This window comes from Ovis aries, chromosome 1, assembly GCF_016772045.2.
Source record: "Ovis aries strain OAR_USU_Benz2616 breed Rambouillet chromosome 1, ARS-UI_Ramb_v3.0, whole genome shotgun sequence".
In the NCBI taxonomy this organism is placed as follows: Eukaryota; Metazoa; Chordata; class Mammalia; order Artiodactyla; family Bovidae; genus Ovis; species Ovis aries.
This window is the reverse complement of record NC_056054.1, coordinates 36,912,101-36,935,041: the sequence shown is the minus strand read 5'-3', so window position 1 is coordinate 36,935,041 and position 22,941 is coordinate 36,912,101. Positions and strand designations below refer to the sequence as shown.

Sequence of the window (22,941 nt, the reverse complement as noted above, 5' to 3'; positions counted from 1 at the left end):
AAGTTAAATAAGCAGGGTGATAATATACAGCCCTGACGTACTCCTTTCCTGATTTGGATCCAGTCAATTGTTCCATGTCTGGTTCTAACTGTTGCTTCCTGACCTGCGTACAGGTTTCTCAAGATGCACGTCAGATGGTCTGGTATTCCCATCTCTTGAAGAATTTTCCAGAGTTCATTGTGATGCACAGTCAAAGGCTTTGGCATAGTCAATGAAGCAGATGTTTTTCTGGAACTCTCTCTCTTTTCTTCATTATATAAATTTTATGTTAGGATTAAATAAGGGAAATGTGTTGAGGGTGAGATTAAATTAAATTTAATAAGATCCAAACATTCCTTTAAGAAAAATTTTCTTTATGGATACTTTATGTATATAGCATTATTTCCTCTAATTGATTTATTCTCATACTTGTGCTTCTTTAGCTGAACCTTTTTTCACCATGAAACCTTATTTTTCTAATATTCTGTCTTTTTGTTTTTAACTGTGTTAAAATCTGTGATTTTTCTTTACATGGCAATAATTGGTATATTTTGTTTTGACCATCTGTAGCATCAAAAGATTATGGATTCTCAAAGATAATAGCTCTTTTGGAGCAGTTAATAGGGGGAGAGATACTCCTTTCATGGTGATATTACTTTAAAGTGTAAATATTTTCTTATGAGAATAACAAAGTGTTGTGTGTTTTTAAGCCCCAAACTTCAAAATCTTTGGTTATTGTATTCCATTTTTCTTTTTAAGTTTGGAGTTACCAGTTTGGACTGGCGTATTATATCCACAGATCATGGGACAAATAAAGGTACAGGGATTTGTAGGTTAAACTCTTCTAAGATTTGAAAGCTCTCCTTTATTGGTATAGGCACAAAAAGAATAGAACTCCCTAATTACCAAATCATTACAGAACACTTGGGCTTTGGCAAACAGCAGCTTCAGTATGAAATAATCTACATTCTCTGAAATAGTTACACAGAAGAATATTTGCAAGGCTCAACCTGTAATAAAGCAAAAAATACCCCCAATTTTTTTTAAATACCCAAAATTAATCTCTGTACTTTTTATTTTATACCCAAATAAATCCTTTTATTGAATTTGTATACTTTAAATGTAAAATGTAAGTTACTAAAGTAGAAATAAAGTACACTGAAAACATGAGCTTTTTGAATATCATCTGGCAGCATAATCTTTTTGGAAGAATATATCTACGACAGTAATGACTCAGGATAAAAATGGATCCTTCTTGATTAGAAACATTTTTATTTGGAATTCCAAAACTTTAAAATCTAAATATATCATTTCTTTCCTTGATAAGATAAGTAAATAGAATCTGTACAAAGAGACCTAACAACTTTTTTACTTGGATAAAAAAGTCAGTCTACTTTTGGTTGTTCACAAATCCCTCCCTCCATCTTTTAAAAAATTAGTTTTGGTGCTCCAAATAATGAGATACATACAGGTAATGGTTTGCATTGGTTTTTATATCAAAAAGATTGTCTTCTGTATACCGGTGCCAAATCGAATCTTGCAGACAGAGTTTTGGATGAAGTAGAAAAGAATAGCTTTATCGCTTTGCCAGACAAGGAGGGACACGACAGACCCCTGCCCTCAAGACCTATGTGTCCCAACCCAGGAGGATTTGATGAGGAGTTTTATAGCACTAGTTTCAAGGGTAGGGTTGCTGACAAGTTAGCATGTGTGCAGGGCCTGCACTCCTCTAATCTGGTCTCAGTTAATCTTGAAGAAAAGTGAAAAAAGTGAAAGTCACTCAGTTGTGTAGACTCTTTGTGACCCCATGGACTATATAGTCCATGGAATTCTGGCCAGAATACTGGAGTGGGTACCCTTGCCCTTCTCCAGTTGATCTTCCCAACCCAGATCTCCTGATTGTGGGCAGATTCTTTACACCAGTTGAGCCACAAGGGAAGGCCAAGAATACTGGAGTGGGTAGCCTATCCTCTCTCCAGGGGATCTTCCCAACCTAGGAATCAAACCGGGGTCTCCTGCATTGCAGGCACATTCTTTTTCAACTGAACTATCAGGGAAGCCCTAATATTGATGAGCCTCTTTGATTCCTGGACTCTGTTGGCTTGTTGGCTGCTCCTCCCCTGATTAGCAACTGTTCACGTCTGCCGTTTGGAACTCAGGAAAGGTCATGGAGGCTGGATTCTCTTCCCTTCAAAAAAGAAAACAGGAACAGAAAGGCCAGGAGCACCGCAGGGTCCTGATCATTTTCAGTTTTAATAAATGCTGTTTAAAGTGTATGCTACTTTGTGTTTTTCAAGTTGCTCATAGATTGTTTCTAGTTTTTTGATAGTCATACAACAAATATTCATCAAACTCTGCCATACTGTTCAAGGAATTGACTTCAATAAGACAGATGAGAACCCTGTCTTCAGGAGTTTACATGGCATAGGAAGACAGAGAATTAATGAACAAACCAAGAAATTATTTCTGATCAACACTGTGATGGAAATAAATAGGAGATGTGTGATAGAGTGCTGGGCCTGTTGTGGGGAACGGCATGCTTGAAGAATGCTCTGAAGAAGTACCCTGAGATGAGAATAGCTGTAGGAAGACCACTGGAAAAGGGCATCATGAAGGCAAAGGCACTGGCACAGTTCCATTTTCTTCATAGAGTAGCAGTTCATTGAAGACAAACGTTTTCCTTTTTTTTTGGCTGTGCTGGGTGTTTGTTGTTGCATGCGGACTTTCTCTAGTTGTGGTGAGTGGGGTCTGCTTTCTAGTTGTGGCTTGCAGGCTCAGTAGTTGTAGTGCAAGGACTTAGTTGCCCAATGGCCTGTGAAATATTCTCGGACCAGGGATCAAATACATGACCCCTACGTTGGCAGGCAAATTCTTAAGCACTGGACCACCAAAATGCGAAGTCATGTGGGCTTTAGGAAGCAAAGTGGTTGTCTGAGGAGGTCTTATAAATAGCTGTGAAAAGAAGAGGAGCAAAAGGCAAAGGAGAAAAGGAAAGATATATCCATCTAAACACGGAGTTCCAAAGATTAGCAAGGAGAGATAAGAAAATCTCCCTAAGTGATCAGTGCAAAGAAATAGACAAAAACAATAGAATGTGAAAGACTAGAGATCTCTTCAAGAAAATTATAGATACCAAGGGAACATTTCATGTAAAGATGGGCACAATAAAGGACAGGAATGATATGGACCTAAGAGAAGCAGAAGATATTAAGAAGAGGTGGCAAGAATACACAGAAGAACTGTACAAAAAAAGATCTTAATGACCCAGATAGCCACGACGGTGTGATCACTCACCTAGAGCCAGACATCCTGGAGTGCAAAGTCAAGCGGGCCTTAGGAAGCATCACTACGAACAAAGCTAGTGGAGATGATGGAATTCCAGCTGAGCTGTTTCAAATCCGAAAAGATGATGCTGTTAAAGTACTGCACTCAATTTGCCAGCAAATTCAGAAAACTCAGCAGAGGCCACAGGACTGGAAAAGGTTAGTTTTCATTCCAATCCCAAAGAAAGGCAATGCCAAAGAATGCTCAAACTACTGCACAGTTGTACTCATCTCACATGCTAGCAAAATAATGCTCAAAATTCTCCAATTCAGGCTTCAGGAGTAGATGAACCATGAACTTCCAGATGTTCAAGCTGGATTTAGAAAAGGTAGAGGAACCAGAGATCAAATTGCCAACATTCGTTGGATCATAGAAAAAGCAAGAGAGTTCAAGAAAAACATCTACTTCTGCTTTATTGACTATGCCAAAGTCTTTGACTGTGTGGATCACAACAAACTGAAAAATTCTTCAAGAGATGGGAATACCAGACCACCTGACCTGCCTCTTGAGAAATCTGTGTGCAGGTCAAGAAGCAACAGTTAGAACTGGACATGGAACAACAGACTGGTTCCAAATTGGGAAAAGAGTATGTGAAGGCTGTATATTGTCACCCTGCTTATTTAACTTATATGCAGAGTACAGCATGCAAAATGCTGGGCTGGATGAAGCACAAGCTGGAATCAGTATTGCTGGGAGAAGTAGCAGAAACCTCAGATATGCAGATGACACCATCCTTATGGCCAAAAGCAAAGAAGAACTAAAGAGCCTGTTGTTGAAAGTGAAAGAGGAGAGTGAAAAAGTTGGCTTAAAACTCAGCATTCAGAAAACTATGATCATGACATCTGGTCCCATCATTTCATGGCAGATAGATGGGGAAACAATGGAAACAGTGAGAGACTTTATTTTCTTGGGCTCCAAAATCACTGCAGATGGTGACTGCAGCCATGAAATTAAAAGACACTTGCTCCTTGGAAGAAAAGCTATGACCAACCTAGACAGCATATTAAAAAGCAGAGACATTACTTTGCCAACAGAGGTCCGTCTAGTCAAAGCTATGGTTTTTCCAGTAGTCATGTATGGATGTGAGAGTGAGACTATAAAGAAAGCTGAGCACCAAAGAATTGATGTTTTTAAACTGCGGTGTTGGAGAAGACTCTTCAGAGTCTCTTGAACTACAAGGAGATCCAACCAGTCAATCCGAAAGGAAATCAGTCCTGAATATTTATTGGAAGGACTGATGCTGAAGCTGAAACTTCAGTATTTTGGCCACCTGATGGGGAGAACTGACTCTTTGGAAAAGACCCTGATGCTGGGAAAGATTGAAGGTGGGAGGAGAACAAGACGACAAAGGATGAGATGGCTAGATGGCAATCACCGACTCGATGGCCATGAGTTTGAGCAGGCTCTGGGAGTTGGTGATGGACAGGGAAGCCTGGCGTGCCGCAGTCCATGGGGTCACAAAGAGTTGGACATGACCGAGTGACCAAACTGAACTGGACCACCAGAGAAGTCCATGATCCATTCTTAATGTTCTTTTTATAAACAAGTTGAAGTAAGGGAAACTGTGATATTTCCAAAATACTCTGTGAAGAGGAATGCAATCCAGAAATAATAATTGAGTGAATGATGATCCATTGAGTGAATGGATAGAATACATATACTGAATGAATGAATAAATTTCCTTGGGCAGTTATACTAAAGTGCAATTAATGGAAAAATAATTAAAGGAATTGTTGTATAAGATGGTGAATAAAAAGTTCGGGGTCTTTAGGGAACAGAAAGGTTGAGAGAATTTATTCATTTTAACAAATATTGAGTATCTCCCATGTGCCAGGCAATGTTGTAGGTACTAAGGACACGGAAGTAAACAAGACAGATAAAAGACCCTTCTCTAAGGGGACTTCCGTGAGACAGATGGTAAACAAATGTGAAATATGAGGTAGGTGATAAGTGTTTTGGAGAGAACCAAAAGCATTATTTTATGTAGTGTCTATATTTTAATATTTTAGAAATTATTTCCAGCATGTGTTATCCCAGTACTTAGAACATTGTTCTGCTGTATATCTAATACTAATGAGGGGGGGATAGGGAATCATCTAATTTACCTAGCTATTTCAGTCTTGCTTGCATATTTCCAAATGTGTGCCAGGAGGTGGTCTCATCCATTCTTACAATTTTAGCTGGCATCTGTTTGTAGTTGATGCTTAGAACTACCCTTTCACGAAGAGTCTTGCTTCATATCATCTTTATATCTCAAATGGGATGTCTGGAGAGCAGCTCAGGTTTAAATATAGAAGAGAGATTACTCATCCCACCCTCCACCCTCAATCTGCCTCTTCTGATTCCATCATCATGTTTTTATGCTGTATTGTTACATGTCCTAGATTCTATGCTCTGTTATCATCTGTTTTAGTACCGTAGCTCTAAGGTTGGAGCCAAGGACAGAGGTGTACACAGAATTGGTGATTTTGACTATAGAGCTAATAATAAACATAAGATGCTTAGGAAAAACGTATAGGATAAATTGAAGATAATTGGGTTACTAATAGCATTTTGCTACTTAATTAAAAGTTCAGTGTAATTTTTTCCAGATTACTTTTTTATGCCTTGACAGTGTTTAACTTTCTACTATAAATATATATTAAAATTTGTATCTACAGTGTATTAAGTGTACATATATAAGGGTTTAGGACTAAAAGATGTTCTGTAGTTCTATGTGCTAAGATTTAAAGATTCATTTTCTTAGGCCTTTTCTCTTGAGTTTTGTAAGATTACATTGAGTTTTTACTTCAGATTGTTAAAGTGAATGAATCATTTTTTGTAGTTTTTCTATGTAGAGGGTCTTTTAAACTTTTCTCATATTTTTAGGTGAAGATTTGATTTTTTTTAAGTGTTAATTTTATACTCTTGATATAAAGCGTTTGTGGTATATGCAATGATTTATTGGGAAATGGAAAAGTTTATTAATATGTATAAGGCTTTCCAGGTTGTAAATGACTTTATCTTCTTTTCCAGGTTTGTTAAAGTTTTGCACTGTGGGGTTTTGTGGAATTGGGAGCCTAATTGATTTCATTCTTATTTCAATGCAGGTGAGTTAGTTTCAGTCTAGAAGATGAACTACTTTTACATTCAAATTTGAGTTCTGAGGTACATTTTAAGTATGTTAGAAAGCTTTTTCATTTTTCTTCAGATGCTAGATCTAAAGGATCCATGGCCATGTTTTCAAGTGGCCTTTGCCAACCTGAGCTCAATTAGTAGTTCTAAAAGACGTAAGAACTTCTTTAAAAAGGACCTGTGCTCAAATATGATTTGTAAATATGAGTGCTACTGAGATACTGGAGAACTTCTCAGAAGCTTAAAAATTTGTATTATGAACCTCTAAGAGGGATTAAGGTTATCAATATTTCCAACTTACTGTCTCTTTTCCTGTTAGAGCTGCATTGTCACTCACTATAAAAGGATACTGGTGGGAGTCTTGTATTTATGTATGAATATGTAGAGGCAGAAACAAAATTTTTTTGCACTGGGCAGGTTCTCTATACTAGTATTCTCTTGGTTGCAAATTGTAGAAACTGAAATTCAGCTGCTGCTGCTGCTAAGTTGCATCAGTCGGGTCCAGCTCTGTGCGACCCCGTAGACAGGAGCCCACCAGGCTCCCCCGTCCCTGGGATTCTCCAGGCAAGAACACTGGAGTGGGTTGCCATTTTCTCTTGGTTGCAAATTGTAGAAATTGAAATCCAGCTAGCTGCAGCCAAAAAAGAAAACAGGAATGTCTGGGAGCACTCTGGAAAATCCAGGAGTGGGGCTGGTCTTGGACAAGACCAAATCCATGCAGTCAAATGATGTGCTCACCACTCTCCTCTTCATCTCTGCTTCTCTGTGTTAGCTTTGTTTTCTCCTGCTTCAGAGGTTTGTGAAATGTTAACCTTAAGCATTCAAAAGTCCACCAGATATTTCCTACTAAATTATACTGAACTGGTTGTGGTTAACTCTGGGGGATTCTTAAATTAGAGAAGAGATGAATTTATCACAACAAGTGTCACAAAACAGCATTTCAGTAAGCATTTATGGAGCACCTAATGTCTTCAGCAAGTGTGTCAGTGTGTATTTAGATTATCATCAGTTTTGCTCTTCTTTTCATACAGTATTTCCATTCCTTAATTCTGTCTGCTTGATGTTATCCTTATGCTCTAAAAGAAAGTCAAAATCTAGGAGATTTTTGGTAACATACTGTGAGGAGGGGACCATACTGTGAGGAGGAGGCGACATATGGACCAATAAGATACCAGAATTAAACAAGGAAAATATTTGGTTTTAAAGTTGGAATTTTCCTGTCTTTATTCATAAACATATGCCTAACCAAATATCCTGCCTTCTCTGACTGTGGGACAGGCAAGCAGGCATGAAGAGGCTAAGGTTCTTCTGCACATATGCTTGGAAATGGGTTTCTCACTTAAATGAGGATCCAAGGAATTTAATGTACTATTGGGATTCTTTAAGGTATACAGAATTCAATGTCTTTAAAACCCAACCATTTAGTTAATATTTCACACTAGGTTTTTTCTTTAGTGATATCAGTGCTTTGTAGCTATATTTATGTCAAATGATAGAGCTTATTTGTTGATTCAGCCACTATTTTCTGGTACACATATACATGAACTTTTCAGAACTAATAGTTCTTTTCTTAAATATCTAGAGTTGAGACTATCACATCAACAAATTATTGAGGTAGATTTAGAATGTTTGAATTTCTATACTCAGTTCAGTTCAGTCACTCAGTCGTGTCCGACTCTTTGCGACCCCATGAATCGCAGCATGCCAGGCCTCCCTGTCCATCACCAACTTCCGAAGTTCACTCAGACTCACGTCCATCGAGTCAGTGATGCCATCCAGCCATCTCATCCTCTGTCGTCCCCTTCTCCTCCTTCCCCCGATCCCTCCCAGCATCAGAGTCTTTTCCAATGAGTCAACTCTTCGCATGAGGTGGCCAAAGTACTGGAGTTTCAGCCTCGGCATCATTCCTTCCAAAGAAATCCCAGGGCTGATCTCCTTCAGAATGGACTGGTTGGATCTCCTTGCAGTCCAAGGGACTCTCAAGAGTCTTCTCCAGCACCACAGTTCAAAAGCATCAATTGTTCGGCGCTCAGCCTTCTTCACAGTCCAACTCTCACATCCATACATGACCACAGGAAAAACCATAGCCTTGACTAGACGGACCTTAGTCGGCAAAGTAATGTCTGCTTTTGAATATACTATCTAGGTTGGTCATAACTCTTCTTCCAAGGAGTAAGCATCTTTTAATTTCATGGCTGCAATCACCATCTGCAGTGATTTTGGAGCCCCCAAAAATAAAGTCTGACACTGCTTCCACTGTTTCCCCATCTATTTCCCATGAAGTGATGGGACCAGATGCCATGATCTTCGTTTTCTGAATGTTGAGCTTTAGGCCAACTTTTTCACTCTCCTCTTTCACTTTCATCAAGAGGCTTTCTAGTTCCTCTTCACTTTCTGCCATAAGAGTGATGTCATCTGCATATCTGAGGTTATTGATATTTCTCCCGGCAATCTTGATTCCAGCTTGTGTTTCTTCCAGTCCAGCGTTTCTCATGATGTACTCTGCATAAAAGTTAAATAAGCAGGGTGACAATATACAGCCTTGACGTACTCCCTTTCCTATTTGGAACCAGTCTGTTGTTCCATGTCCAGTTCTAACTGCTGTTTCCTGACCTGCATACAGATTTCTCAAGAGGCAGGTCAGGTGGTCTGTATTCCCATCTGTTTCAGAATTTTCCACAGTTTATTGTGATCCACACAGTCAAAGGCTTTGGCATAGTCAATAAAGCAGAAATAGATATTTTTTTGGAACTCTCTTGCTTTTTAGATGATCCAGCGGATGTTGGCAATTTGATCTCTGGTTCCTCTGCCTCTTCTAAACCAGCTTGAACATCAGGAAGTTCACGGTTCACGTGTTGCTGAAGCCTGGCTTGGCACTAGGTTTCCCTAAATAAGACATTTAATAGGGATGACCACTGTAGACTGCTTTCAGACCAGGGGAAAAATTAGTCATTTTTCAAAAGTAGCCAAATAAGATACATAGCTTTATTCTACCTGTTGTTTAATATATTTGACAGGTGATATTGACTGTATTAGTTTTAGAGAATTATTTTTTCAGTCAAGTAAGTTTTTACTTTAAATATCATAAGTTATGTTAATATTTTTGTCTTGGATATGCTTTTTCAATTTCTCATAAACCTTTTGCATTCTATCATCTTTGTTTATTCTTTTTTCTTCTTTATTTTCTCCACCCCTAATTCTTTCCTTTTTACCATCAAGTATTATTCCTCAATGAATTGCAGAGTTTTTTCTTTGGGGCTATGATCCCAGAGCTATATTGTGCATGAACTCAAAACCTATAAAAACATACTTTACTTCACAGTGTTTATAAGAAAAATCCAGGAAAATCCTCCTTAAAAAAATAGGTCTGGTTATTTCATCTTTGAACTGAAACAATATAAAGTCTAATGCATATATTACTAAGGTAAGTAAGCTTTAAATATATCTATACTTACTAAAAATGCTTTCATGAGTTTATCTGTTAGTAAACTTTTGAAGTCTTTTCTTATTTTTGTTTCTTAAAAAATATGCAAATAGCACTGTGTGAATGAATGGTATAAAACAATACATAGAATTAATTCATTTGTTTTGTGTGTTCAACAGAGTTTAAATCAGTGGTACATGTATAACATACAATTTTTCAGTTATAGGCAACTTTGTGTATAACTGCTGTGTATATAGTTATTCATAAGGAAGGTCTGAAAATTTTAAAGCACTAATTTTATGCTTACATATATTCAAACATATCGTGAAGGATAAATTAGGTAATTTGGTCTTTTTATCAGAAAAAATATGAGAATATTTGATTTTATTTAAACCTCTTTTCCCACTCCCACAATGAACATTTTTATTTATATCAAAACCACTGATGTGTACTTCACCAACAGAAAGAAAAGAAAATTTATTCTGTTAAGTAGAGACCAAACAGCCACAAATCAGAAAGGTGAAGATGGGTAGAGGGAAAATGGAAATATGTGTTGGAATGTAGAAAGTCGTTAAAGTGAAGTATGTCAAGATTCTTTGTGATGATTTTTAAAAGTTCATTTTCATTCCTGTCAACATTGCAGAGTAGATTTCCTTAAAAGACTATTAACTGTGTAAGTAGCAAAATATACAAAGCAATATAATCTCCAAGAGAGTTTTAATTTTATAAATAAATTTATTAAATATCTCATTAGTTTGGCATTTAATATATGTAAGTTGGGGAGCTTCCCAGGTGGTGCAGTGGTAAAAAATCCACCCGCCAGTGCAGAAGACGCAAGAAGCGTGAGTTTGATCCCTGGGTCAGGAAGATCCCTTGGAGTAGGAAATGGTAGCCCTCTCCAGTGTTCTTGCCTGGAAAATTCCATGGACAAAGGAGTCTGATAGGCTACAGTCCATGGGGTTGCAAAGAGTCAGACACAACTGAGCCACTGAATACACACACATATGTAACTCATTTTAGCACTGGGTTATATATGGTTTTTGTATTTTTTTTTTTTTAGCTTTTACACATCAGGTTTGATTTTTCACACATGAATTCCTTGGGGAAAATAATTAATTTTAAATTCAATTGTTAATTAATTAATAATTGATTTAATTAACTAATGATTAATTTTATTAATCACCTGTAGTACTAATAGTATGCTCAACATATTCTCTCAAAATTTTTGCTGATTTGAGCTGAATGCAGTGTAACTTGTGAAAAGTGTGTCTTTGTGCCAATTATAGGGAAGATAGGCTAAAAATGGTTGTTTTTAAAAAGTGAGTGCTTTTCTTTAGGTCTTTAAAGTTATAAACTTCATAGGGCACATGAGCTAATGAACAAAAAAATAAAAGTTGGTATGATAAAGTATAAATAGTAGGTTTTATACCATAAGTGAAAATGACTTAGCACCATTTAGGTATAAGTTGGGGTCCTTGCCCTAAAGAAACTTAGAATCTTACTCTCTCAGAAGTGTTGTGAGAATAACATCCCACTTATTATCAGAAATATCTCATTGGAGAAATTCTCTGGCAGTCCAGTGGTTAGGACTCCGTGCTCTCACTGCCAAGGACCTATTTCAGTCCATGATCAGGGAACTAAAATCCCATAAGCCATAAGCCATGCTGGGCAGCCAATATATATATATATATGTCTCCTTGGGAACTGCAGGCTGAAGATAAAAGAGTTGTCTTGATTTTATCTTGTCTAAATTCTTGAATTTTACTGAAATTTTAAGAGCCTAGGCTTTTCAGTTCAGAGCATAAGTAAGATTCAGGTTATAGGTTCACTTCTGTGTAAGCCAGTTGATTTTGTCAAAGACATAACCTGTGCCCTTGCTCCATGAAATACGTGGTCTTGATCAAAAGAAGGACTAGATGTGTAATCACTCTAAATCTGTTTCCAGTACTAGAAATGTTGGTCAATGTCCTTGATAATTCACTAGCTGTAGGACAGCAATATATAAAAACTGCTGCTGCTGCTGCTGCTGCTGCTGCTGCTGCTGCTGCTAAGTCACTTCAGTCGTGTCCGACTCTGTGCGACCCCATAGATGGCAGCCTACCAGGCTCCCCTGTCTCTGGGATTCTCCAGGCAAGAACCCTGGAGTGGTTTGCCATTTCCTTCTCCAGTGCATGAAAGTGAAAGTGAAGTCGCTCAGTCATGTCCAACTCTTAGTGACCCCATGGACTGCAGCCCACCAGGCTCCTCTGTCCATGGGATTTTCCAGGCAAGAGTACTGAAGTGGGGTGCCATTGCCTTCTCTGATATAAAAACTAGATACCAAGTGTTCCAACAAGTTTTCTTATTTATTTAACTCTGGAGTGATATATTGGGGAAATGACCTGGAAAACTGAGGGAACTGATGATAATTTGGGTAGTCTCTGCTTTGTCACATGATCTTAACTAGGTAGATTTCACTTAGTTCACTTACCTGTGGGCAGATTTTTATTTAGTGAATGAAAGGAATGTTCAAAAAACAAAGTAGTCCTGAGACTGAGCCCAATGTTGTGTTTTCCTCAGGAGATAGAATGCTGAATCTTGTTCATTTCTTGAGGAATGATGTTTATAATGGTCATTTAGGATTAATATTAATCAGTGTTTAAGTCAAATGAAGTCAGGGAATCTGACTGTATAATTTCTGGCACTGTGTGGAAATTTTAGTGCTTAATTAAAATGTGAGTAATTAGATTTTTTAATGGTCTCATATTAAAATTAATGACATAGAAGTCAGCTCTGGACACAAACATGTAATTTAACTTTTAAGAGAATGGGAATTTACTTCTTTGGAGAATTGGGATGGACACGGGTTGCATCATTATCCTCTAATTGCAGACAGCTGTGTCATTTTACTTTTTCACCAGGTTAATAGATCTTCAGGAGATGAGATGATCTTGCCAGTGTTAATATTTACATTCTTTATATGGAAGAAACTCTTAAATGGATTAGATAGTAAAATGATACATTGATAGAATTGCATGAAGTGTTTGTTTTTGTCCTTCACTCATTAATTCATCATAATATTTTAAATTTTAAGATATTTGAGTTATCTAAGCCATCTGACTTCAACAACAAGGCAAAGCCAGTAAGTAACCAAGGGATCACATCTGTTTGATAAAGTTTAGGTTTAAAAGTACTTACTGGTAACCAAAGAATGCTCAAACTACCGCACAATTGCACTCATCTCACAAGCTAGTAAAGTGATGCTCAAAATTCTCCAAGCCAGGCTTCAGCAATACGTAAATTTCCAGATGTTCAAGCTGGTTTTAGAAGAGGCAGAGGAACCAGAGATCAAATTGCCAACATCCGCTGGATCATGGAAAAAGCAACAGAGTTCCAGAGAAACATCTATTTCTGCTTTATTGACTGTGCCAAAGCCTTTGACTGTGTGGATCACAATAAACTGGAAAATTCTGGAAGAGTTAGGAATACCAGACCACCTGACCTGCCTCTTGAGAAATCTGTATGCAGGTCAGGAAGCAACAGTTAGAACTGGACATGGAACAACAGACTGGTTCCAAATAGGAAAAGGAGTATGTCAAGGCTGTATATTGTCACCCTGCTTATTTAACTTTTATGCAGAGTACATCATGAGAAACGCTGGGCTGGAGGAAGCACAAGCTGGAATCACAATTGCTGGGAGAAATATCAATAACCTCAGATATGCAGATGACACCACCCTTATGGCAGAAAGTGAAGAAGAACTACAGAGCCTCTTGATGAAAGTGAAAGAGGAGAGTGAAAAAGTTGGCTTAAAGCTCAACATTCAGAAAACTGAGATCATGGCATCCAGTCCCATCACTTCATGGTAAATAGATGGGGAAACAGTGGCTGAGTTTATTTTTTGGGGCTCCAAAATCACTGCAGATGTTGATTACAGCCATGAAATTAAAAGATGCTTACTCCTTGGAAGGAAAGTTATGACCAACCTAGACAGCATATTCAAAAGCAGAGACATTACTTTGCCAACAAAGGTCCGTCTAGTCAAGGCTATGGTCATGTATGGATGTGAGAGTTGGACTATAAAGAAAGCTGAGCACCGAAGAATTGATGCTTTTGAACTGTGGTGTTGGAGGACTCTTGAGAGTCCCTTGGACTGCACGGAGATCCAACCAGTCCATCCTAAAGGAGATCAGTCCTGGGTGTTCATTGGAAGGACTGATATGAAGCTGAAACTCCAGTACTTTGGCCACCTGATGCAAAGAGCTGACTCATTGGAAAAGACCCTGATGCTGGGAAAGATTGAGGGCAGGAGGAGAAGGGGACGACAGAGGATGAGATGGTTGGATGGCATCACCAACTCAATGGACATGGGTTTGGGTAAACTCCAGGAGCTGATGATGGACAGGGAGGGCTGGCTTGCTTCGGTTCATGGAGTTGCAAAGAGTTGGACACAGCTGAGCAGCTGAACTGAACTGAACTGAACTGAACTGATAGTGGAGATGAAAGATTAAGAACAGAAAAACAGGAAATTTTGTGATCACTGCTTAACATTCTTTAATGTGAACTTCTAGAGTTTTCTGATTTATTATTCTTGTTATAGACTTTCCACCTATTGAAAAGCTTACTTCTTTAGGTAAACAATTCAAAGTGGGTTTTTTTGCATTTAAGCTGCAAATAAAATTTCATGGTTGAAAACAATCAGTAATGACAGGAAAGAAATTAAATTTCACCCAATTCCTCCAAACCACCACCAGCGATCTTCATAGAATAAGGGTATGATAAGACGAAAGATGCCTGTATCAAATCCCCGGAACCTGTGAATATTGTCTTATTTGGAAAAAGGGTCTCTGCAGATGTGATTAAATTTTGATATGAAGAGATTATTTTATATTATCTGGATGGGCCCTAAATCCAATGACAAGTGTCCTTATAGGAGGCAGTAGAAAAGACACAGACACACACACAGTAAAGAAGGTGATGTAAAGACCTTCACCCCAAGAGATCAAGGTGATGTGGCCAGAAGCCAAGCAATGCCAAGGGATGCCTTAGAATGGATCCTCCCCCAGAGTCTCTGCAGGGCATGTGGCTTTACTGATACCTTGATTTTAGACTTACGGGGTCCAGAACTGTGAGAGTAAATGTCTATTGTTTTAATCCATTGATTTTGCGGTTATTTGTTACTGTAGCCTCAGGAAACTCATATAGAAGGATATGAAGTTGCTTTCTTATGGCTTTAGGGCTTCTCACACAAGATACGTTACACCCCTTTGTATAGAATAAATAGCTTTTCACAGCATAGTGGCCCTCCTGATTCCCCTCTTGGAAGATGAAGGCCTGTAGCAACCTATTGGTCCATTAATTGTCAAGTGGTCTTTCTTCTCCCCATAGATTTCAGAAATCTGCCCCAGCTTATCAAACAGAAATACTTCAAGAAGTAGAATTTGGCTTCAGGCTATTTCTTAGCAGAGAAATAAACATAATTTTAGGTTTCATACTTTGTTGTCAGTGAACAAATGGCCGTACATCTTTTATACCAAGAATCTGGAGATTTGGTAATTCTAAGATTTGTTAATTTAGAACTTAAAGACCCAAATCCTTTATTCCCTCCTTCCCTTCCTTCTCTCCCTCTTTTCTTCCCTTCTTCCTTCCTTCCCTTTGCTATCTTCAGTTCCATTGGTTAGGATCACTTCTTGTATCTTTACTTTCAGAAATGGAAAAGCCCTTTTTTCCTCTCACACACACCTTCTTAAAAGCAGATAAGCCTCCCATTGAACTTGTCTCATAGATTGTCATCTCATTGGTGATTGATTACATGCCCAGGCTGAATCAAATCTGTGGAAAGAGGATCTATCACAATAGAATCAGTTGTTGAGGAGCCAGAATTACATAGTTTGAAGGGAAAGAAATGCTATAATAAGATTGCTAAATTATATACAAAATTGGACCATGTATTACCAGGTAATAAAACTGTAATCTTTAGGGCTAACTTATCTACAGGACAGGGGGAACAAAAGACCAAGACAATGTATCATTCTTCTATACCTTAACTGCTAACTTGCCAAGACTAAAAACATCTGGGCGCTAATCAATTTTTAGTTAAATAGTTACATTTCCTGAGAAAGTCAAATGAGCTGTGGGCAGGCTTATTAGAAATGCATGATAGTAAAAGGCTATCCAATCATCTTTTTTCCTTATTTTCAACTTTTGAGATCTTTTTTTTTTTTTTAACAGAAGTAAGTGAGAGTGTCAGAGGAGATGGCATAGGAAGAAGAAGATAATAGGGCAAAGGTCTTGTTCCAATCTACGCAGATATTCCAGGTTAGGCCAGTTTTTAACCATGTGATTTAACCTATTTCTACTTGCTAGGCTTTCCTTTTTCTTTGTTTCTTTTGTAGAGTCTCAAAACATGTTGTAAATTCTAGTCACCCATTCTTTTCTTTCTGTGCTTAATACACGTACTAGTTTCCTCTGTGACTTTGCCATTGAAGATGTTTTAATTTTTATTTAAATTCATTAATCACATTCATAAATCTCAAGACAAAGCAATTTGATCTTTGGAGGAAGTTCAAGTACATGATAGCACCTAGCAAGGTATCTAGTATTATTTGAATATTAACATTTATAGTTCACTAGAATAAACTCCCTGTTGGTAGATTGTCTTATTCACTGTTCTGTGTATAATGTCTAGCATGGTGCCTGGACTGTAGGAATTAACTATTTGTTGAATAGCCTTTAAAACCAAATTTATCTTTAAAATGATGAATGCTCTATAGTAGTGTTCTTCAAACTTCAGTTGCATAACCCCTAAAAGAATTTTTTTCTTAAGAAACCCCTATCCTCGAATGTTTCAAGTTGACATTTCAGTTTTCCATCATAAGCTTGAAAAGTTGCAAAGGATATCATTTCTAGTTTGCAAATATTGACTTATTTAAATAAAACTGTTACATCCATTTTAAAATGTATCCACAGAATACAAATAGCATAGAATTTAAAATATCCACTTAATGTAATTATTGATATACAGTTTGATCAAAATAGCATGAACATGTTACAGATATTAGCCAATCATTTGTAAGCTAAAAAAAAGTCAAATTTTACTAGGACTGCATCTTTTAAACAGTGACAGAGAGTATTTTTGGACTCTTGATTAAAAGACATGCCTGACTTCAGTATTTTGAATTATCCCCTTCTTCGACAAATCAGAGATTTTTATACCTTAAGGCAATATGCCATCATGAGACTCAGTGTATTTTGATGGGGAAGGTATGCTTTACTGTTGCCAAGTTGAAGAAAGGACCACAGGGAAAGGGAAGTGGGCTTGGGACCTAGCATGATGCTTTTATTCTAGTGTGATATCAGGTGTGTCATTTTCACAAAGAGTATTGATGTGAATTAAGGATCTCAAAATGGATTCCCTTGCAGCTATCTGGGCCTGCATATTCCTTTGTAAATCCCTGTGTACCCCCAAGGCTGCAGTTTGAAGATTATTATCTTAAAGGATAAGTTGTAGAGGTCATGTTAAGTGGATTGTCACAAATGTGATTAAATGGACAAGACTCCTAGGATGAGTGTGTGTGTGTGTCAGTTTATTTCTTCCTTTTCCATTCCATGTGGTTCTGGTAGACTGTCAGTCATATTATATCATCTCCCAGAGGGAGCCTGGCTTGGCCAATACGCATCCTGTTCCCTTGGATATAGTAATTTGTTCAGCAACAGGCATAAAAACCAGGCGCATCAGTCAAAGATCTTCCCTGAAATTGATGTATATATACTGAGGAAGAAAATTTTACATTCTATTGGAAACTGCCAAGATATGTATCTAGAAGTTGGCAACCAGTTGGGAGCACGTGTCTGTGGAATAAATGCAGGGAGGCCAAACCAAGGGCCTCATGTGTGTGGCCTTTCAGTTCTTGAGGCCTTAGCTCCCCCAGCTCTCTTAATCCTGTGAGCTTCCCTAGTGTCCTTTTCAGCTGCATGAGCTACTAAATTACTTTTTTTCCTTGAGTTAGTTTAGGTTATATTTCTGGTGCTACTGAAGTAATTTTATTAACGCCTGAGAGAAGTAAACTCAAAATATTTTTTAAGGATCTTCTGTAAAATGGGTAATTTGCAAATTTTCTCTTCTAGATTGTTGGACCTTCAGATGGAAGTAGTTACATTATAGATTACTATGGAACCAGACTTACAAGACTGAGTATTACCAATGAGACATTTAGGAAAACACAGTCATATCCATGAATACTGTTTAAAAGAAACAGTAAGTGATACGTGTATGTAATCTTACTTATCTTTATAAAATTACGAGAATTTGAGAACCCGGGGAGATTTAAGAGATCATCTAGTGTTGTAAACCTGTATTTTTGCTAATCAGGAAATACAGGTTTAACTTTTTATAAAGCATTTTTGTATATGCACGTAGCTCTTGCAGTTCACAATTCATATTGCTTCTTTGTAGTAAATATAGTTAAAGGACAAAGTTCACAAGGAAAAAATAACATCAAAGCAAAAAGAGCGCAAAGGTTTATATAATGGTTATGATGAAAGTATGTGTTATAGATAATAAAGTATATTTTTTTCTACTGTCTGTCCTTCTTAGGATCAGTATGATCTTTAAACTTCATTCTTCTCTTCTCCTTTCCTAAACCTGAAAGTTGATGGAGTTTCAACCCTGAAACTACTATAAGTACTTATTTTAACCTGAAGTTTGGTCCTGCCCACAAAAATAATTTGTTGACCTTAGAACTGTCTAGCAGCTTTCAGTAAGGCAGAGAGAAACACAGGCTGGATGTTTTGGCGGTCATAATCCTAGGATTTTCAGTTGACTCTGTTCAGAGAGAGCTTCTAGAAGCCAGGAAGAGAATAATCATTCACTCTCTGTGTTTCGTGTATAAATAGGATATGAAGTATAATTTTGCCTTTAGGGTAGATTTTTTTTCTTTTCTCCCAATAAAATTATGGGATATGCTTTCTAGTTATTGGCCTGAAGATTGAACAGTGACAGATCTTTCCTTGTAAAGTATAAGAGCCTTTGGGTTTAAAATTGAAACAAAGCATAGACACCCATCTGCCTCCCCTTCCCAGGGAGGAAATTGAGACCTAAGGAAGCTGAGACTAAGATAGACAGCTAATCAGTACAAGACTGAATCTAGAACCTAGGCCTTCTGTGCCTTCCCTGGTGGTTCTCGACTTCCCACCCCAGTCCCCACTCACTACTTCATTTTGTATTAAGTATTTTCACTTTGGAAATTGTTACTCCTACTTTATGAGAAGGATTGTGTCATTTCACATAACCTTATTTGCACATGTAAGTTGTTGTTTCTCTTCTTAAAGTATATAGACCGTTTTAAAGTTATAATATGTAAAAAGCAAGCAAATGCAATTTAAAAAACAATACCATTTTCTGCAGCTCTGTTATAAAAAACATTTAATTGAGATTCCAGACCCAAATTTAAAACTTGAAGGGCCTGTTGAGAAGGCATATCTCTACACTGTCATTTGTATAATTTCTGGCAGTACTTACAGAAGTGCTCCCAGTGTAAGGAAAAATGTTTTGAATAACTGAAGCATTAAAACGTGCATCTGTAAAAACCTCATTGGATTCTTTTAAAAGATTGTGTTTTAACGTTTTTTTTTCTTTTCTGTTTTAGGATTTGGGCCTCCTTGATTTTAATAGAGAACTCTCAATATATAAGACTTCAGATTTTTCTTTCTTCAAATACCACTTTATGGATTCTTTTTAATTTTTTGTTGTTGTCGATGTTTTTGTTTTGTTGGTTTTTGTTAAAAACATATTGTTCTGAGATTTATTTAATAGAACTTGTTTGAGAGCTGTATGATAATAGAGTCTTTCTTAGGCTGCTGTCTCTATGAGATAGATAGATGATTACCCTGATATTAATGTCTTTTCGAAAGGCACGTCACCACTTGTCCTTTTCGCTTCTGAAAAATAAAAGTTTGTCTTACTCACATTTTTTAGTGCTTTTTTTTTTTTTTAAAAGAAAACTGTCTTAAATGTTGAATGTTTCTGGATTCTGTATTTTGATCCTTCAAGGCAGTTAATCCATGGTGGGAACAAATACCATTTATATTGCTTGGGGTTGCAGTCCTGTATATGACCACCCACCTGTTTGTTTGTTTGTTTGTTTTTTGTAGCTTTCAGATCTGTCTTTACTTTGGTATCCAGGGAGCTAAAGATCTTCAAGGGAGTCTGAAACCTTGATGCGCCATGGATGCTCTGCCAGTGATTCAGGGCTCTGAAGTGTGAACTTTTTCCTTTTTGCTTTAGAAGTGATGCACTAACTTTTGGAGGGATCAGATGCTGACTCATGTAGCTCAGCGTGGTTGTATTTGAAGCTGGATGGACAAGGTGGGAACACGGAGCAGATGATTGATATCTTGCATCTGTTAGCACTGCCCGGCAGATGCCGGCACAAGTGTCTTAGGCGATGCACCATTGTCTAGGGGAAGCAGGACTTGTACTTCAGCACTGGTTTTCCTTACTGTGTTCACAGGGTTTTAAGAAGATGGAAATACAAGAAATGTTACGTCTCCATAATACTGTCATATCTTACTTTAGTAACAGGCATACCAATTCCAAAATTACTGGGATCTGGGCTTATCAAAAGTAAGAACCATAATTTTTCATCACTCAAAATATACATCTCACTCAAAAATATACAATATAGTACAGTTAGCTCACTAATATGTTAGTCTTACAGCTTCTCCAGTTGGTGGGAGATTATTAAGTATTGATACAAGAAGTGAATTTGGATTGATTCCTCATATATGTCAGGAGGGGCCCCTGGCTTTTCATTAATGAAAATACTGAGTGTCTATCATGGGGGAGGAGCTGTTCTAGATACTAGAATGCAGCAGGGAACAAAACACAAACATCGCTGCTGTTAGGAGCTTGTATTTCCTTGGGCTCCACTTTTTCACAGTGATATTTTTGGCTTTGGTTAAGCTAGATGCCCATTTTTTAGTATTTTCTCATTCCTTTGGTTGCAGACAGTGCTTTGAAGTTTACTTCAGGATCACTTAATCTCAGATTTTAAAGTCTGTAGGGTTTCCACAGCTATATCAGTTCAATTATATGAGAAATACCTGCAGTCAGATCTTCAAACTAATCTTGCTTCCTAAGTAATTTGTTACAGTTACCTTGACCAGGTGGGAAGTCTCTTTCAAAGCAGGTGCTTCTCAAAAGTATATTCAGATAAGCTATACTCTGATAGTTGTTGGTAAAATCTAGAAATAAAGTCCCTTCACCATACACTCTTAAACCTTTAGATTTTGTTTTCACTATAAATTCCTATAAATTCTTTAGTCTTTCCAGTTTGTGTAATTCCCTGTTGCCTAATACATGTAATTCTTTTTTTTATGTCTTGCTTGTTTTTTATGTGAATGCATTTAAAGCACGTGAATGCTGTTGTTTTAGTTTCATGCAGCACTATATTATCATGGCTATCTGTTAATAGTGTGTGTAGGAATCGTATGTCAAGGCCTCTGTATGAGACGCTTTGTTTGATAACCCTGCTCTTGGGACAGTGGCCAAAATTGTGAGATAGATTAGCTCAGTCATTCCCGGGATTACTCCTAAACCTTCTAGAGTAAAATGGGAAGGATTCTTTCAATACTATAGAAACAGTGTTCTACAGAAGCATTTACAAATTGTACTGTGAAAGTCCTCAGTCGTGATCCACTCTTTGCGACCCCATGGCCTGTAGCGCCCCCAGGCTCCTCTGTCCATGGGATTTCTCCAGGCAAGAATACTGGAGTGGGTTGCCATGCCCTCCTGCAGGGGTTTTCCCAACCCAGGGATCAAACCCAGGGATTGAACCCAAATCTCCCACATTGAGGGCTAATTCTTTACCAACTGAAACGCCAGGGAAGCCCAAGAATACTCGACTGGATTGCCTGTCACTTCTCCAGGGGATCTTCCCAACCTAGGAATCGAACCGGGGTCTCCTGCATTGCAGGTGGATTCTCTACCAACTGAGCTACTGGAGAAGTCCTACAAATGGTACTACTTTAGCCAGAAAAGATGAATACAATTTCCAGAAGTACCTCTTTATCCAAGATTTCTTACCTCCACTGTATTAAACTAAAGGACCGCTAAGATTTCAAAGATTCTGTTATGTCTACAGCCAGCATTTTTTTCATGAGACCACTAGGACTATAAGAAATATTAGTTTGACAGTTTGTTTTATAAAAAATTTCTACGTCTTTTATTTTAACCTAGATGCTTAAGGCTGAGTTAGGCTATTATTATACTGATAGGCAGCCCGAAAGCTAAAATAGATGGAAACTAGCAAAAAACAAAAAAAGAAAAAGAAAAATCAGTGCCTAAAAAGTTCAAGTCTAAGATATTAGACTTAACATCCTCTTTCTCATTCAAATGCCGTAAATGTAGATGTTACCCAGAGTGCTGGCACCTTCCTTCTTTGCCTCATTAAATCAGAATCCATTTTGCTTTCTTCTATTTACAAAATTAATACAACCTTAATATAGAAACCTTAGGGAAAGACCAAAAAGTACAAAGAAAGAACAATTTATTCCGCAGCTCAAAGTTAACAATGATAATATTTTTATGTATGTCCTAGTAGTTTTTCCATGCATGTATTTTCATTTTTCTTCGCAAAAATGAAATATTATCCATAGTGTTTTGTAGCTCACTTCTTTGTATTATAAATATTTTCTTTCAGTAAATAATCTTTTACAAAGTTATTTACAATGGCTGCTGAGTATTTCATGTCTGTATCGTTATTTATGTAATTCTGTATTATGTATTTAACTTATTTTAATAAATGAACAATGTACATTTCCGGTTTTTTCCTCTAGAATTGTTATTCTTAGTTTAAAAATAATCACATATTACAGTTTTGATACATACATCTAGTCGTAGTTAACCAGGGAAATAGAGAAAGAATGAAGTAAAATAGCCCAAACCAAAACAACACCAAAGTCAACTCTTAATTATTCTTGTGCAGACTAACTGCAGGCAAAACGCTGCAGAGACCTGCAGCCACCCCCTTGCTCTACAGTTAGACCACTGCTTACCAGTGCTGATTGCTGCCCTACACATCCCATGGGCTGGAGAAGAAAAGCCAAACTTTGAGAGCAGG

General features: G+C 37.4%; 1 protein-coding gene across 4 annotated transcripts in view; it reads left to right on the top strand.

Moving 5' to 3' along the window:
* Nucleotides 1–19,788, top strand: part of TM2D1 (TM2 domain containing 1) — a 46,063-nt gene extending 26,275 nt beyond the window's left edge. Inside the window, exons 5-7 of one of the 4 annotated variants that reach the window (XM_060410163.1) lie at nt 6,319–6,392; nt 17,948–18,077; nt 19,468–19,788. In XM_060410163.1, coding sequence (XP_060266146.1) covers nt 6,319–6,392; nt 17,948–18,058 — 185 coding nt within the window. In that variant the 3' untranslated portion in view covers nt 18,059–18,077; nt 19,468–19,788. Of the gene's footprint in view, nt 1–6,318; nt 6,393–16,051; nt 17,386–17,947; nt 18,091–19,467 lie in introns of those variants that run through there. The other 3 variants (XM_060410171.1, XM_060410180.1, XM_060410183.1) reach the window with 3 other exon arrangements.
* Nucleotides 19,789–22,941: the final 3,153 nt, after the last annotated feature.